The sequence below is a fragment of the Myotis daubentonii genome, chromosome 15 (genome assembly GCF_963259705.1).
Source record: "Myotis daubentonii chromosome 15, mMyoDau2.1, whole genome shotgun sequence".
NCBI classification, from domain to species: Eukaryota; Metazoa; Chordata; class Mammalia; order Chiroptera; family Vespertilionidae; genus Myotis; species Myotis daubentonii.
The window spans coordinates 36,377,781-36,396,937 of record NC_081854.1 but is presented as its reverse complement, the minus strand read 5'-3'; the positions used below and the strand labels follow the sequence as shown (position 1 = coordinate 36,396,937).

The 19,157-nt window shown below is 43.2% G+C and overlaps 1 protein-coding gene across 1 annotated transcript in view; it reads right to left on the bottom strand.

Annotated features, from left to right (window-relative positions):
- Positions 1 to 12,337: 12,337 nt before the first annotated feature.
- The window catches only part of CDYL2 (chromodomain Y like 2), a 156,387-nt gene continuing 149,567 nt past the window's right edge, over positions 12,338 to 19,157 (bottom strand). Inside the window, exon 7 of the mRNA XM_059667336.1 lies at positions 12,338 to 18,394. Coding sequence (XP_059523319.1) covers positions 18,236 to 18,394 — 159 coding nt within the window. The 3' untranslated portion in view covers positions 12,338 to 18,235. The remainder of the gene's footprint in view (positions 18,395 to 19,157) is intronic.

Sequence of the window (19,157 nt, the reverse complement as noted above, 5' to 3'; positions counted from 1 at the left end):
CCAGGCCTGAAGCCTGGGTCAGAGGCGTTAGGCTTGGGCGGGGGGTGGAGCAAGCGATCAGAGGGAGATGGGGGTCCCCTGCCCAGGCATGATTCCTGGGCCAGAGGCCTCAGGCCTGGGCGGGGGCCAGAGCCAGTGATCAGGGGGAGATGGGGGTCCCCTGTCCAAGCCTGACACCTCTGGCGGAGGCATCAGGCCTGGGCAAGGGGCCGATCAGGCGATTGGAGGGTGATGGGGGTCTATGCCTCTGTCCGAGGCATCAGGCCTGGGCTGGGGGCAGAACCAGTGATGGGGGGAAATGAGGGTCCCCTGCCCAGGCCTGACGCCTCTGGGCAAGGGGCTGATCCTGCGATTGGAGGGTGATGGGGGTCAACGCCTGAGGGCTCCCAGTATGTGAGAGGGGGCAGGCTGGGCTGAGGAGCACTCCCCCCCACACACACACCCAGTGCACGAATTCCGTGCACCGGGCCCCTAGTGTATATATATATATATATTAGAACCAAAGTTCATTTGACACAATAAAAAAATATAAAGCAGCAATACCAATACCAATGATTTTATTTTATGTATTTATTTATTTATTTTAATACCAATGATTTTATTCTCTCATTTAATCCTCACCTTCTGTTGGACCTACAGGGGGACTGAAGAACACGCCCCTCTCGGATACTCCATGGAGCCTGCCATGTATCTCTCCGGGCCAGCTCCAGTTTAATCTCTCTATGGGACGGTCACTCGTTGCCCTGCACTGCACCCTGCACTCTAGCGTGACATCACTCAGTGCTCCAACAGCCAACCCAACTGGGAAAGTACCTGCCCCCATTTGTGCTACCTCCTGTTTCCCTGGGTACAAACCACTGTAACTGTGAGCACTCAAGGCCTTCCCAAGTTTAACGCATAGCAATCCTTGATTCTGTGTGCAGGTTTTGTTGTAGTTGCCTTGCCCAAGGAGTTCAGTGGGCATGTGCACCTCACATAATGACCCTTGTGCATGGACCAAGCTTCTTGGACTGGGCTCAATCTTCCCTCAACGTTTCTTTCCCACAGACCTTGAGCAAATAAGTCCATGAGTCCCCTACCATCCTCTAGACTTATCTGGATGTTTTTGACTTCGGGATGAACATAACAGTTTGCACTGCCCAGCTGGGACTTCCACTCAGAAGATCCAGCTGCAGACCAACCAGGTGGAGGCTCAAGTCTTTGGGTTAACTCCTCAGTATTAGGTTGGTTTTATAATGTCTCATCCAGAGCCCCTCTCTGCTACTGTGAGAAACCCTACGTATTGTTGAGACAACTGGTTGGCACTAGGAGTGCTTCTCTGCTCAGGATGATTGTTCTGTAAGTACTTGATGACTTAGACTAACTTTCCTTCACGTGCCATGCACTCACCAGGTAGGTAAAGGATTCATGTGAGGTCAGGCTCACCACTTCATCTCTCCAATTCCATGTCCCAACAGCCTGGGCTACTTGGAAGGAAGGTGGGGTCCTGAGCCAGGAACTCTAAAGATGTGCTCGAGCTCTGCACATATTTGAAATGAAGAAGTGTCCCCCGGTGTGGACCATCATAAACTGTGAAAACAGCCGGGCCTCTGAGACCGAAAAACATAGCAGTGCCAAGATGACAACTGGCTGATGAAGTGTTCTTGCAGGAAGCAACCAGGGCCACTTGGCTCCCAGCTTATGAGTCAGCAGCCCTGGCTACTGCTTCTTACTCACCACAAAACTGTACATGTTTGAAAACTTGGTGACATCTGGAGTTTCAATCTTAATAAGACTGCTTTTGGCATTTCCCTTCCTGGCATGGAGCTGTTTCTGGGTATTTTTCAAACTTGTATATAGGGAATTCCATAGAAAACCCCTAAGCTGAGTCCTGCTAAAGCCACAGCTTGAAATTCCATGAGGTGCACACTTATCTCGCGGGTTGAAGGGTATCCACACTGAGAAACACTGACCAGAGACCATGGAGGTATGACACTAAACTGTAACTAAGCAGAACAATCTCCCTCCACCTGCTGCCTTCAGACCCAGCGCTGCAATGCACCAGGTGTGAACTTAGCAAATTACTTTTCTTATTTCATCTTAAAAAATGGGGGGAGGGAAGAGGGGGGAGGAGAGCAACCAAAGGACTTGCATACATGCATATGAGCAAAGCCAATGAACACACAGACAGTAGGGGCGTGAGGGCATGTGCTGGGGGTGGGAGCGGCCAGGGAGAGGTCAATGGAGGAAAAAGGAGACATATGTAATACTTTTAACAATAAATAACTTAAATTTTTAAAAATGGGGAGAAATACTGATTTTCTGATAATAGCCATCCTGACTAGTGTGAGATGGTATCTCATTGTAGTTTTGATTTTCATTTCCCTGATGATTAGTGATGTTGAGCATCTTTTCATGCCTGTTGGCCACTGTATGTCTTCTTTGGAGAAATGTCTTTTTATGTGCTCTGCCCATTTTTTAATTGGACTGTTTATTTTTATTACTGAGTTATATGAGTTTCTTATGTATTTTGGATATTAACCCCTTATTAGATATTATCTCTCCCATTCAGTAGGTTGTCTGTTTGTTTTGTTGATGGTTTCCTTTCCTGTGCAGAAGCTTTTTAGTTTGACGATGACTCATTTATTTATTTTTACTTTTGTTTCCCTTACTTGAGGGGATGTATCCAAAATATATTACTCAGATTTATGTCAAATAGTTGACTTCTTATGTTTTCTTCTAGGAGTTTCATGGCTTCAGGTCTTACATTTAAGTCTTTAATTCGTTTTGAGTTTATTTTTGTATATGTGCAAGTGAGTGGTCTCATATCATTTTTTGGGGGGCATGTATCAGTCCATTTTTCCCAGCACCATTTGTTGAAGAGACTGTCATTACTTCACTGTATATTCTTACCACCTTTGTCGTATATTAATTGACCATATAAGCCAGGGTTTATTTCTGTGCTATTATGTTCCTTTGATCTATGTGTCTGTTTTTGTACCAGTACCATACTGTTTGATTATTATAGCTCTGTAATATATTGTCAAAAAGTCAACAAGTAACATGTGTTGGTGAGAATGTGGAGAAAAGGTAACCCTTGTGAATTGTTGGTGGGACTGCAAACTGGTGCAGCCACAATGGAAAACAGTATGGAGTGTCCTCAGAAAACTAAGAATGGATATATCATAGAACCCAGAAATTCCACTTCAGGGTATTTATCCAGATAAAACAAAAACACTAATTTGAAAAGATATATGCACCCCTGTGTCCACTACAGCATTATTATAATAGCTAAGATATGATAGAAACCTAGGTGTCCATTGATAGATGAGTGGATAAAGAAGATGTGGTGTATATATGCACAATAGAATATTACACAGCAATAAAAAGGAATAAAATCTTGCCATTTGTGACATGGATGGATCTAGAGGATATTATGCTAAGTGAAATAAGTCAGGCAGAGAAAGACAAATACTATATGGTTTAACTTATATGTGGAATCTAAACACAGAAACAGACTTATAGAAACAGAGACCAAAGGGATGGTTTCAAGAGGGGAGGGTTGGGGGATGGGTAAAAGGGAAAGGGAAATATAGTCAGTAATACTATGATAAGTTTACATGGTGACAGATGATTACTAGAAGGAGTGGGGTAATCACATTGTAAGGTATAAAATTGTAAAATCATTATATAGTACACCTGAAACTAATATAACCAACATAATATTGTATACCAACTAAACTTAAATTTAAAAAATAAAATAACCTTCAAAATGTAGGAAATTATATGCAAACTAGTGCCCCGGTGCACGGATTTGTGCACATTGAAAGGAAATTAATTGGAAGGTGGCTAAAGAGGCAGGACTGGGCAAGATGGGCTGGACACGCCCTGGAGCCAAATTCCAGTGGTCCCTCCCCAGCAGGCCACACCTGGGGCGGCACCGTGGCTCAAAGGGCGGGGTCCCTCCGGCAGGTGGGGTCCCTCAGCCTGGCCTGTGGGGATCAGGCTGAAACTGGCTCTCCAATATCCCCTAAGGGTTCCCAGATTGCAAGAAGGCGGTTCTCGGGTGACGCAACCCGGAATCGGGCTCCCTCCTCTCTGGTTCTGGAGTGCATCACCGGAGAACCGCCGCTGCCCAGTTACCGCAGCTCGGTAGCTCCTGTGTTGAGCATCTGCCCCCTGGTGGTCATTGCATGTCATAGCAAAAGGTCAGATGGTTAGATGGTCACTTAGCCTTTTATAGAGAGAGATAAAGCATTTACAAATTAATGAAATACTTACTTAGATATTTCTAAAATATAAGAACTTTTTATTTGTTTGTTTGTTTTGTCTTTGTTAATCCTTACCCGAGAATATTCTCTCCATTGATTTTTTTTTTTTTTAGAGAGAGTGTATAGGAGGGAGAGGGAGAGGGGGAGAGAGAGAGAGAGAGAGAGAGAGAGAGAGAGAGAGAGAGAGAGAGAGAGAGAGGTATAGTGGTTGCCTCCCATTTATGCCCAACAGGGTTTGGGGATCTAAACCCATGTACTTGCCCTTGACCAGGAATCGAATCCACAGCCTCTCTGTGCATGGGCCGATGCTCCAACCACTTAGCACCCTGGCCAGGGCACCTAAAATATAAGGACTTTTAAAAAGCATAACCACAGTGTCATCATCCCATGAAAATTTAGAAAAGAGAAATAGTTATTTTTTTAAAAAAAAAACTTTTTTAAAAGATAAAACAGCCATCTCTCCCTTTCTCCTACAGGAAGGATTTAGTTTCATTCACTTCAACTTCATTGAGTACCTACTCTTGGCAGGCACCATGGAAAATAAAGGGACAAATAAGGTATATTTTCCTGAGACTCTCATTCATTTGTGCGTTCATTATTTTATATATGTATTCATTCAACAAACATCACCTTAGCTTTATCTCCGTGGGAGGCATGGAAGCGCTGAAGATTCAAAATTGGTTTTTGCCCTCATGTAACCTCACAGTGTAAAAGCAACATTTTGAATTGCAATATCATTTCCAACTGCTTTAATGATAGTCTCCATTCTGGCAGTGTGAGTATAGTATACAGAAATCAGAATGTGGGTAGCATGGTGTACTTGACAAAAATCTAAGCCCAAATGACTAAATGAATGTTACCAACAAGGGAATGACTGGACATGATGTGCCTCCTGATAGGATGGGCTGGGAGAGACCTAACATCGCTTCTGTGATTTTCTTGCCAAAACACGTAGCTTGAATTTAATAATGGGCAAAGATGACTCAAACCCAAATTGGGGGCATTTTACACAATATAACTAGCCCGCTATAACCTCTTCAAATTGTCAAGGTCAAGAACATCTCCTAAAGGTGAGGACGCTCTTCCAGATTAAAGGAGAATACGGAGAAGTAAATGTGAGGCATGATCCTGGATTGGATTCTGGGCCAGAAAGAAAAAGGACATTTGTGAGACGACCAGTAAAATCTAAATAATTAGATCATAACATTGTTGTTCATGTTAATTTCCTGATTTTTATAATTGTGCCACCATTTGGGGGATCTCGGTGAAGGGTATGTAGGATTTTTGCAACTATTTTGTAAATCTGCAACTATTTCAGATTGAAAAGACAAACACAGAGACAATAAGTTGGAATTCCTGCTCACTGCTTACCACTGTGTGTCGTGGGGTTAAGTCACTTCACCTCTCTGAGCCCATTTTCTCTCCTATTACATGAAGGCATTGAAAGAAATTGGGCATAAAAATACCTTGTAAGTAAAAAACTAACCTGAAATAAATATTCAATGCTGCATGTTATGTCTTAATCCTAAAAAAAAAATAACACAAAACCCTAGAAGAGGTATATGAAGCCAAGAGGAGCTGTGTCATCATAAAACATCACAGGTGAGGGAGGCAGAATTTGAACCTAGCTCTATTTGATTCCAAATGCCATGCTCTTCCTGCTACCCCAGGGCTATAGCTATGATGATAATATGATGAACAACACAAGACTCTGGGAGAGAAGACTCACAATCAAACAGGAAATGTGGCCACAAGTAGATACCATCTTAAAGACACAACCAGAAGACTTCTAAAAAGGATTGTCAACCACAGATCTATTTCACCAGGAATTGGTCCACCAGGTCTGAATTTTCTCCTCTTTGTCAGGTGCTGCTTGTCACCATCCAAATGGCTGAGAGCAGCTCACAGCCTCTCTTGAAAGTGTAAACAAGTGTGTCTGCACAGGTGGCACCCGGGGACACTGAGTGTGCCATGAAGCTAAAACCCATCAGGTCCCCTGGTCACCTCGAGACAGCCCATTTGCCATCTGTCCTGGCAGAGCCAAGGGCTCCATGTTCAACAATAGCTGGAAAGTCTCAAGGACCAGCCTTCCCCATCCTTGCCCAACAGGCATGTCCCTGAGCGTCCTATTATGTGTGCCTGCGAGCATGTTCCTCTGCCCACAGTGGCTAAACCCAGGGACTCCAACTCCCCTACAGCCACAGATCATTTTAAGGCACTTAATCCATGAGGTTAAGTTACACCCCACAAGTCACCATCTGGCTTGGGGGCAGGGGTTCCCACGTGGTCGGGTCTCCTGGCACTACTCGAATTACACCAGCTTGTATGTCAGCCCCTGAAGACAGTGTAAGAGACCTTCCCTTCCTCCCAGGTCCCTCCCTCTTCCCCCAGGTTTCCATTGTTTTTAAGGGAAAGGTGAGGAGATGGACATCAGGAATCAGCATTTATGGGACACCTGCCACATGCCAGCCCCTCTTCCGGGTACTTTCTGCATGTAGCTCACAAAAGCTTCATAATAAACTGCCCATTGCACAGATTAGGAAATCAAGATCATGTCATTTATTGAAGCCAGAGATTTAAATGCAAAGTTGTCTGACTTCACATTATGATCTCTTCAGTTGCTTCTCTCAGGAGAATCTCCCCACATTTCTTACAAAGTGACAGTCCTGGAGGAGGAATTAGCATTGATTCATACACACCTTGGCCCATCCCACCAACCTGGTGCCCTGGACGGTCCCCCCTCCCCCATCCTTGGACAAGATGGCAGCTGCCCTCTAAAAGTGCACAGAGTAGCCCTGCCACCTCCATCCTGAACCTCCCACAGTGGCCCTTGTCCCCGTTGTCCATTCTGTCACAGGGTGCTGGCTCTTGGCTAGTACCCCAGGCCCCTCTGTTCCTGGATGCTGACTGCTAGACTTGGCTCTCATTCTCACCCCAGCTGAGGGAGGGTCCCACTCCATCCTGGTCCCGTGCCACCACATCTCCATCTCCAGGAAGGGCTTTGGAGGATGGAGAAGTGTAGGCCTCAGTGGAAACCTCAGAACTCAGAATGTCTGCTGGGGCTGCTGTATGGAATCCCCCAGGGGAAGTGCTCCAGGTCTCAGACACGCTCAGTTAACCCTCACGGTCACCCTGAGAGAGGCAGTGTGAGCCCACGTGCAGGCAGGACATGGAGGCCAGCGAGGAGGAGGACGTGCCAAGGCGGCCTAGCCAGGGAGCTTCTCTGGGGATAACGCTCCAGTTGGCTACCAGCAGAGACGGGTTCTCATCTGAGTCCAGAGGGACTTGACCACATCCTGCCCAACTTTCTCCTGAACACAGGCTTGCGTGTGCTCGCACCAAAACCCGTGTAGAGTCCCTGACGGGCATGCCCTAGCCTCTGGCCATGACATTTGCCAGCATTAAAGTACTAATATGACTCCTATTGATGCAACAGCAATGCTGTGCCAAAACTGGTCCTAAAGATGTGTGTGTTGTATGTGTGTGTGTGTGTGTGTGTTGTATGTGTGTGTGTGTGTGTGTGTACGCATGCACGCGCACATGTTTGTACTCAGGTAACCATCTAATTTCATATTTTCATTATGTCTACACATATAATCTCATACATTTATGTAAAGCTCATTTCATCACTAAAGAATGATGATGTGCTCACAACTGTTCTAAACATTTCATATGCAGATAAAATATCATTTGTATATCTTTCATAGATTTGTATAAATCATATAAAATTTCACATACATATACACATATGTAAAAATCACATTAAATCATTGAATAGTTATTAGCTGCCCCAGGATTACATATAGAAAACTGAAACACCAATCAGAAAGAATATATGCACCCCTATGTTCATAGTAGCACAATTTGCAACAGCTAATATCTGGAAACAGCCCAAGTGCCCATCAGTAGATGAGTGGATAAAAAAACTGTGGTACATTTATACCATGGAATACTATGCAGTGGTGAAAAAGAAGGATCTCTTACCCTTTGAGACAGCATGGAGGAACCTGGAGAAATAAGTGAAATAAGTCAGCCAGAGAAAGACAAGTATCACATGATCTCACTCATATGTGGAATCTAATTAACAAAATAAACTGATGAACAAAATAGATCCAGAGACACAGAAGCATAGAACAGACTGTCAAGTCTCAGAGGGAAGGTGGGTGGGTGGGAGGGAGGAAAGAGAACAACCAAAGAACTTGCATGCATATATGCCTAACCCATGGACACAGACAATAGTGTGGTGAAGGCCTGGGGTGGGGAGTGGGTGTGGGTTAGAATGGGTCAATGGGGGAAAAAAGGGGACATCTGTAATACTTTCAACAATAAAGATAACTTTAAAAAAAGTAAAAAAAGAAAAGTTTTTACCAAAATACCTCCAAGAAAATGATTACATATAATATTTATACATAATCTCATTTATATAAATCTTATATGTATATAAAATTATGCATATACATAAAAAATCTCATTTAATCATTAATAGTGACTATATGTTATCCACTGTTCTAAAAACTATATGTAACATTTCATATATATGTTTTATATGTATATATCTATATCTTGCATATATATTATATCTTGCTGCAAATCCCATTTAATCATTAAAAGGCTATGTGCCAAAAACGGTTTGAAATATTATATATATAATTTAATTTATTAAAGTCATTTATATAATTAAATAAATCATACACACACACACACAGAGTTATATACAGGGTGTCCCCCCCAAAAAAAAAAAATGTATACACACTTTAACAGCTGGTAGTTCAATTAATGTTTCTTTCTTTTCAGATTTAGCCCATTGACATTAATAATTATTCAAAGTGTATATACATTTTTGGGACACTCTGTATATACAGTGGAACCTCATTTCTCAAATTTCACTTTTCCCATTAGAAATAATGTACATTGAATTAATCTGTTCCAGACCCCCGAATGATTCCCTGTTTTACCCTTTCTTATATACAGTACATGTCTATTGTAGTATTTATAAATAGACACTTTACAAACAAAAAGGATATGAAGTGTAAATGAAAATTTAACAAAAAGGAAACGTACACTAACAATGAAAGTTTAACAATAATTATAAGCAGCAGCAAAAGCAAAAACACATGAAAATATTCAGAGCACAATATCCTGAGATTTTAACAGTGGTAAACTGACTCATATTCTCGCATTCTCTCCTTTGTCACCTGAGAGATGTGTGATTCATCATACAGGGATCAGCATGAAAGGGTTGTCAGGTTGAGAATAGAATTGAGATGGGAGACATTTGAGAAACGATGTTTCCCTGTGTGTGTGTGTGTGTGTGTGTGTGTGTGTGTGTGTGTGCGCGCGCGTAAATCTTGTTTCATTATCTAAAAATTCCCTACGAGGCAGACACAGTTTCACCCCAAAGGCTGAGGGAGGTGATACCATGGATGTGATACCAGGTCTCAGGTGAGCTCCTGTCACCCCGACTCAGAGCTGCTCCCCCAGAGCCCAGAGCTGTCCCTGCCTCATAGGGGATAATTCCAGCTTTCCAGCTGCCCAGGCCCCAAGTCCCATCACCACCCTTGACTTCCTCTGACTCCACAACCAATCCACCAGCAGATCTTGGTCTATCTTCAAAGCACGCTCAGGACTTCACTCCTCACCACCTCGCCATCCCCTCCCCGATTCCCGCCTCTGTAGAGGGCAGATGGACAAGCGGGAGAACCTCCTATGAGTCTCCTCACCCTCACCCTGCTCTTACTTCTGGTCACAGAGCAAATCTGTTAAAGCGCAAGTCAACGAGGCCACTCCTTTGCACATCCTCCAGGGACACCCACCTCACCCACAGGCCCTACAGCATGTGTCTCCCTGTGAAGACTCGCCAACATGTTGAAATCACTGCCTTCAAGAGCCTGAATAGTTTCTAGGTGTAATTTACATATCTAAGATTTATTAAGAAGGGTCGGTAAGAATTTCTTTGAAGAGAACTATGTTAGCCACATCACACACACACACACACACACACACACACACACACACACACACACACCTGGAAAGTATGTGAGGAGGCCTCCCTTTCATCTGAAGTCAAAGGAGAAGGGGGCTTCAGTACAGATTTGTGTGTACCCCCTAAAGAGTAGGGGACATTGTGGATTGGCATCTGACTCATGCCTGAGAAATGCACTGGACAAGACAGGGAGGCAGACTATACTCCAGCGGTGAGGCCTTCGCTGCTGTTGAGAAGTCATCTGTTTGGGCTGAGGGTGTGAGTGTTTCCCCTGAGCCACATGTGGTCCAGGCATGGCAAAGAGCTGGCTTGGGGATGGATTGTCTTGCCCTAAAGGGACCAAGAGACCTTAATTGGAGAAGTTGGCAGTGGACCACTAGACTCCTAGGGGCTGAAGAGGGAGTAATGGGTTCACAGAGTTCACTTGGCAATTCTGAGACTGGCCACCATCAACTGAGGGAAATCGCCAAGAAACCCATACAAGTTGAAAGACAGAGAGAGGCAGAGACAACTATGAGGCCCAGAGAATGAAAATGCCCATCGGCCAACAGCAACATTTGGTCCTCGTAAAATCGTTCTTGCTCCCCTCAATCAAACCAGAAAAGGAATCTAGGGTCAGCAAGAATGAGTGAAGCCTTCACCGTGAATGCAGTTGGAAGCAGTGATACTGAAATAGAGCATGACCATTTTTGATTTTCGAACTGAAGCTGTGTTTGTGACTTTAAGGAACTATTATTTACCAAAAAGGTCCTGCAGCCTACCTGTCTTTTCGTCTAGGGTTAGGAGAGGGCTATTCCATTAAGCAGACTTAAGGGGATAGTGAGAGAAAAATAAAGTTGCTTTTGGGATTACATTCACCATTATTCGGCATAGTAGTGAATCACTTAGTTGTTAATGTATTTGACTAGATGGGCATTTCAACCCACTTCACCCTTTATTTTCTTCTCACTGTTGGGCAAGGATCTGTCTAGCATGATATCACATCAGTTAGCCTTGAGAGACAAAGGAATATGGTTTTGTCTTACAGATGTCCCGCTCTGAGACATCCCAAAGGCCTCATCCAGTCTCCTGAAAGGACCAGTAGCAGTTAGGAGCAAAGGACTTTCCAAGTGTGAACTTGACTACTCAGGATGGAACCAGGACCCTGGAGAAAGAGCCAAGAGGCACACAAAATGACAACGATGGCAACCACAATGACACCAAGAATAATAGAAAGAAAAAGGAAAGGGAGGCCAGTAGAGGGAAGGTCCTGGGCTCCAGCCAAGGCCAGCCCACAGACTGAAAGGGAAATGAACAATGAATGGTGCACCATATTCTAGACCCTGAGGGTATTTGTGCCTGTGTATAAGGTGTTCTCACCAGGACTGCATTGAGGGCAGTTTAAGAATCAGGACAGGATTACCCGCCTTCTCACATTCCTGGACCCCAAAATTCTTCACAACAGGGACTGTCTGAGTAATCCACGCCTTTCTGCAGCTGTGCAGCACCCAGACAGAGCAGTGGGCTCAGACAATGACCTTATGTAAATCCCTCTCCCAGGATTCTCCATTGCCATGAACCCCTGAAAGACTCCTTTTCCTCTTTCCTGCAGCCCCTGCAAAGTCTTGGGAAGCCAGGGGCCCTCAGCAGTGTGCCTCTCATAAGAGCCATGCTGTGATGGTCCAGGCAATGAGATAGTGCAGGTGGAAGGACTTTGCATAATTCCACAGTGACAAATATCACTGTTAGCCACGTGTGGCAGTTCGGGTTGTACGAGATGGAACTCCATGAAGGTTTACTCCTGTGCAAGGAAACTTTCTCGGCATACCAGGGAAGAGGCAAAGGCTATTTTCAACCCCCTAAAAAATAATCCTGTTCCCCCTATTCAAAAATCTTCTGGAATCAAGCTGGTGCTGCCCAGTGACTAGTTGCCTGAATAACTAAAGCCTTGAGCCAGATGTGGGTGGGCAGGCCTGCGCTATCCAGGAACCCAGACACAACCTAGAAGCATCAGAGGCCTCAACCCCCTAGAGGCCCCAGAAACTGCTCTGTTCAGAAACCACAGAACCTGTTCGTGAATTTCATGCCCAGGCTGCAAAGGGGGGAACACAGGTAAACGCAGACAAAGTTTCAACCTTTTTATTCAAAGCAGCTTTTCACAATGTATAAATACTGCATATTAGCACACATGAAAATACAACTTCTAAGGCACCCAGAAATGTGTTCATACACGTTACAGGACCATTCACAAAGAGAGTGTACAATTTGCTCTAGACAGTCAGCATTTGATAAATCAGATTATTATCCTCCAGTACTGCACCCAGTCTCAGGAAATATTTACAACGTGGTGAGAAAGGGTCAGCTGTACCTGCTTGATAATTCTATGAAGTACTCATACTTACAATATTCAGAACTAGTTCAAGACTCTCCCATGACAAAAGAAAACGAGTAGCCTAATTTGCAAAGGTCTCCTTGGATTTTGGTGTGTGCGCTACATCCAGGATCAAACCCAAACACTCCTAGGGTGGGCTGGATAAGTTTTTGGTAGCCTGCTTCATAATCAGAAGTTTGGTAATAAGCCTTACCACTAGAATACCACTTCTTCAGCATCAAGCATTTCTCAACCAGTTAAAGGATCGATGATTTCATCATGAATGAGAATGGAGAGCATCCCCTGGTGTGAGAATAGAAAGAAAATTCTTCTCACGCCATCAGGAACTGGAATGGGTCAATGTAGAACACCAGGAAGTGGAGATTTGGCAACTGCCGGATGGCTGTTCAGTGTAGTCACATCTGAAAGACTCGCCGTAGGGGTTGTTATTCAGATGGAGCCGTCCACACTGGCCAGAGAACCTGGAAGCATGCCAGACCTCCACTTTGTATCGTAATGGGTAAAGGCTGGGACTGCACAGCAAAAACACCCCCCTGAGATAGCGAGTCTTCATCTGAGAAACTCATCTTTCAGAGCCTTCTCCAGGTGACAACACACCCCTCTTTATGGCCAACCCCGGGGGAGCATGCGGTTGGTGGAAGCGAGCAGTTTCTTTGTGCCATGAAGCATGCACACCTCTGTCTAGATGTGCCTACGATCTATGAAACTCATGCTTTGTTGAAATAATGAAATTCTTTGGTCCTTGGTTTTATGAAAGGCAATATTTTCACAATCCTGTCAACATGGGCATCAGCAAATGACTTCAAGCTGGGACTAATGACGCAGGGACAAATTAAATACTAGATGGAAAACTCTACACCCTCCAAACTTCCCAGAATACCCTGAACTCCAGCATCAGGTCAGGTGTGGGGGCTAATGAGGCATGGTCAAGCCAACAGATGCCAGAGCTGAAGCTTAAGACTAGATGTCAATTTTTCATACTGCAAACATTTGAAGCATATCTCCATCCCAGTGGTAGATAAGTTGACTTTATGAACACTATTCAAGATGAACCAAATAGTAACTTGATTTTAGCCATGCTGTAGCCTTGGTCTCAAAATCATCTTTAAAGCCTAGGTAAGGAGAATCAGCTGACACTGTGATCAACTGAAAGGAATCATGATTTTAAGAGAATTTAAGTCCAATTTTCAGTTGGTCTTACTAGGTCCCAAGCACAGTGGACACACCACCTATGAGCTCCACGACTTGCGTTCCATGAAAACACCCTGGGTTGGATGGACTCAGCCAATGTGTACGTTCTGCATCTAGTTTGCCTTTGCCCTGCTAAACATGGGTTTCATATGGCTTAACACACACAGTTCATTGATAAGACGCTCAGACACATGGGAATGCTGATTGTATAACTGAAATGAACTTCAGATTGTCTACACAAGACTCACATGTAAACTTTATTAACATCTCTCAAGGAATGCTGATCTCAGCCAGGTTGGACGTTTCCAAGTCACCCACACGGAACCTGGGGTCAACCACCAAGGTCAGGAGCAGGAAATGCCGTTTGTTCAGAACAAATGAGGGACCAGCAGCCCTCCCTGTGACCGTGTCTAAATCATGGGAATAGTACAAAGGTGGCTCCAGAAAACCTGTCCTTGGCTCATGTGTATGGCCAAAGACAATCACCGAGGTGCCCATCTGGCCCCTGCAGCCATCAACGCAACCAAACTCTTCAGATAAGCCATAACTTACAGACTGCATGGAGTCCATCAACATGGCTTACATTGCTTGGAAGAAACAACCCGTATTACCCTTTTTTTTTTTTTTTTGCAACAAGCTTAAGGCTCTGTTTACAAACTCCATCAACTGCCACACAGTGAGAATTTATGGGGAGATCTTAAACTACATATGTAGTTGTAAAGGTTGGAAAATCTACTGATCCTAATGGTAAGGCTTATTCACAAATGCAATACATTTTCAAATTACATTTCAAGAAAAAAAAAAATTAACCTGCTCTCTAACAATATAAGAGCATTAGAGTCTAATGGGAAAAAAAACACACAAAAAACATTGGCACCAAACCAGTATGCTATTTTTTTGAAAGAACAAGTGATATTAATGAAAAAGATTGCCTAAAACGCATATTCTAACTTACCACAGAAATATAAAAGTTTATATTCTGAAAATATATACTGTATTAAAGTCTGTAAGCATTTCAACCAAAATTTGCAGAAATAACTAAGCGACACTTATCTACAACAAAAATATACATGCAAGACAACCCCCAAATGGTTTCCCTTAAATATCTACAAAGGCAAAGTGTAGATTTTTAAAGATTATACAAAACCATTTACAGAGAACAAAATAAAATACTTAAGAAATCTCATTTAGAGTCTTAAATACTGTGTATATTAGTGAGAGTGTCTAAACTAATATATACAACAGACCTAAGTATCTGAATATAGAAACACAAAGGAGAAGCAAGTTTGCATTTTAAATATTCACTTAGGAACATTTAAAGATGTTTGTATGTGTTTCTCTTTGTTTAAAAAAACTTCCACAGAAACTAGATTGTAAAACTGCATGAGTGTAACTAAATTTCAAATTTTAAAAAGTTTACAAATTTTTAAGCCAACAGTTAATAATGGGAAATGCAATTCAGCATTCAGTCAAGGCTATTTTTAAATGTGGATATTCAGAGATACAGTTGCATTGATCAAAGTCTATTGTGATTATTACTTTTCCATCCTCATACTAAACTTTATATGGAAAAAACATATTTCCATGATTTAGAGAGAACATTTCCTAATTTAATCTAAATTGGACAAGAATAACATTTTAAATCATTTCTCTACTACCTTCTCATAGTTATCCAATTTCATACATAGAGGGTAATTTTTTTATGTTTTTTTGCCCACGGACATTATTCCAAAGCCAGAAGAGACACGTGGCTACATCAGCATTAGTCGGTGGCTTCCAAATAGTGAGGAGCTCTGACCTCCTTCTACAAACAGCCTCTTGGAATTCGGCCGTTAACTCAAGTGTTTCCACTACAAGATGCTGATACCAATCTCCAGGGATCAGAGCAGAGAGGGAGAAGAGTTCTAATGCACTGCTAACAAGATGGCAAGCAGTGCGTTGCCTAGAAGGTTCCTTAACTGAAGATGTACCCTTAACTTCCCATCCACAGCTGTTTTTCCAACCCCACAGGTAATTCTGGAATGTGGCTGCCAAAACAAGGCACAATTCCTCAAAGACTTGCCCAGGAATTGCAGACACAGCGGGGATGCAGGCAAAGGAGGGTAGAGAGTGAAGAAAAGGATCCTAGGGTAAAGAGAGGGTTCTGGGATAGAAGATAACGAGTGGAAACCTGAGCCCTATTTCAAGACACATCCACAGATCTCGTATTTTCCATCCCAAGTCAATTTGCTATATGTTACCTGGATTTCACCTACACTTGATCAAAATAACTACCCAGAAAGTGAAAAAATCCAGAACTTCAGTCTAAACAGATTTAACCAACTTTTGCCCACTTCGCGGAACATCCTTCTTGAATTGACAATATGAAAACAACCCAAACACAGATCATCGTTTGAAACACTTCCTGTTATAACCAGAACCTAGAAATTAAAGGGAATTCCACCTTAGTAATGGTTTCACATTCCTACCTTATCACCAGAGATCCTTGAAATGTTTATAAGTTTGGATTTGTGATATGCCCGAAGCTAAAATATTTCTGGTGTTTTCAGCAAGGAACAAAGATGGACATTGATCGAAAGAAATTTCCAAACATTCTCTTCCATCTCCAACAAGAATACTGCACTGCTTCTATGGTAAACACGCCTGCCCCTAGAAGGTAAACAGAAAGCAAGGGTCTCTTTCTTTAGAGGATTTAGCAATGCTACACAGATGATCTGCCACCACACACAAGAATGAGGTTTAGGGGCTTCGGAGAAGCATACCTTTGCTTTCTCAAAGGAAGAGAGAAAACCAAGTGGAAAAGTGATAATAGTCATTTAGGCAAAAGCAGGTGTTTCCCTGGAATGATTCCTTATATTCTAGGTCTGCGGTTCCTACAGGATCCCATGTGGACAAAGGGAAGGGCACACAGGACTTCAATTTGATCTTCCTTTGGCTGGACTCAACCAAGGTGACTGTCCCCTCCCAGCTCCCCATGGCCCAGACTGCCTAGATGGAGGAAGGTAGAAGATAAGAAACATCATGAAGTCATGGAGAAACTCAAAAGTAGAGAGGCTTTCTACAGAGGGAGCCAAGGCCATCTTAAGGATCAAGAGTCCAGATAAACTTCAGATTCACTGTCTAAAGGACCATGTCTCTAGTCATAGACTAGACACTCAACGTGTCTCTGAAACACAAACCTAAGAGCCATAAGCCTCTCTATCTGTCTGGCCCATTGCATCTGGTCACCTTCCAGAAAGAAAAAGGAACAGACAGAGGTACATAACCAACCGTAGCAATGACCCTCCTTTGCTGAGCCCCCCTCCCTTCCCCCAGCTATGCCCAACTCTAGCTGTTTCACTCAACTCTCCAAGGAAGGGTCATGAGAGACTGGGACTAACATAGGAAGAGAGAAGACCAGTGAGCAAAGAGCCTCTGAGGAAACTCAGGGGTTGCAGAGTGAAGATAAAGCTCATCCCTGGTTTCTCTTAAGAACAAGGATCCCATCATTACACCAAAAACCATTTTACAAGCCAAAGACCTGGCACAGAGCGATTCCTTTCAGCCACAGACATCCTTCCACTTTTCTCTCTCTGAATTTTATTTCTACATGGTTTCCTGCTGCAGTGCACCAAACGGCATAAACTTCGTATGGGATTTGGTCCAGGGCAGTATGAAAATAGTATCTGTGTTAAGACAGATATTATAATATATAAACAAAAATAAATAAATTAAATAAGTCTGATTTTAAAGAAAAAAAAAACATTTTCCTAGGATTTTATGTTTTTGCAAAACTAGATTTACATATAATACACATAAATTATCAGAATTTCCACTTAGATTGTTTTAAAAATATATATTTAACAAAACATTCCTAAATATACAATATCTGGTTTTGTAAATCACTCGGGTGGGTTTTAAGACCAAGCCCTAAAAGTTATACAGATCTGCATCAGAGAGGAGACTGAGGATGGCTCTACACAATTGTTTTGCTCTTCAGTCTGGAAATTCCCTAAGATGGACCGTCTCCCTTCCCCTGATCTGCACTTAACCAGAACGAGCATGCTGGCCCAGTCTCCAGAAGAGGCACTGTGCAGACACAGTCTGAGTCAGAAAAATGGGGAAACCAGTCTTCCCCTTCCTGGACTTGGATGGTGCATTTCAACAATTGGGGGCAGAACAGTACCTGGCAGAGGCCTGGGAAGATATAGCCCTCATAGCTCTCTAGCCAGCGGGGTAGGGACACTGGGGAGGCCAAGTATACAGCATTTCCCATCTGTTACACAAAGTCAAACCAATGAAGAACAACCAACGCAAACAAAGAAATGAACACAACCCTAGTTATAGAGACACCTTGACAAACTCCTTGGCCGGGCTTACACTGGGCTCCGATTTCTGAAACACAGGGCCAAGCTGGAAGTCAAGTGCCCTTGATCACTGCGGCAAGTGAGCCGGGGCCCTTCAGACTTCGTAAATCTTGTCCTGCAGGTAGCTGAACAGGGAATCCAGGCCTTTGGAGGAACTCCAGAGCTGCTTCAGCATGAGGCATTCTTTCTCGTTCACATCTTCAAGCACCGATTTCAGGAAGCTGCGGACAAGGCATTTCGACTCCTCCAGCACCTGCAGGGAAAGGCACAGGCCTCGTTAGCCAGGCACCAGGGACTCTGCTCCAGAAGAACGCACGCGGCCTGTGAGGCGCCAGTCAACCTCCTGATGTCCAAAGGCAGAGGAGGCTGCCTACCGCAGTCTGGGTTTCCCAGGCCCATGTCCCCAGCAATGCCAGGAGTGGGTTCCAGGTGTGCCATGATGTTGAGCCCACACTCTCTGGGATGGCTGAGTGGGGCCCACATCATCCCCAACCCCAAGAGCTTTGTCTTTTAACCAAGGGAAACATAAACTTAGTATCACTTTCTATGGTGTCACAAAAAAGTTTCGAAAACACTACTTTCACCTCCTTCTGCTTCATTTTCATTATCTGTGAGACGGGAGTAATGATACCTAACTCAAGGATGGCTGGGGTCACAGAGTAAGGCAATGGCATGAACTAAAGGTTGTCTAAGCATCCATCTGAGCCACCTCAACAATGCCTCTCCTTCAAGCTTAGTAGTAAGAGCAGTGGTAATAATGGTAGCAATCACTATAATAATAGGTATAATTACAATAATTGTGAGAATGAGTGAGAATAGTGAGAATAAAAATAGTAGAAAAACTACAGTATTAAAGAAGTAATAATAGTAGTAATTTGTTAAAGGAGTAATAGTAATGTCAGTAATATAGAAGTGATAATGATAAGGATATTAATAATACTACAGCATTATAGCAGTAATTATAGTAATGATATTAGTAATGCAGTGGTAATAATAGTAACAATAATCATTGTAAT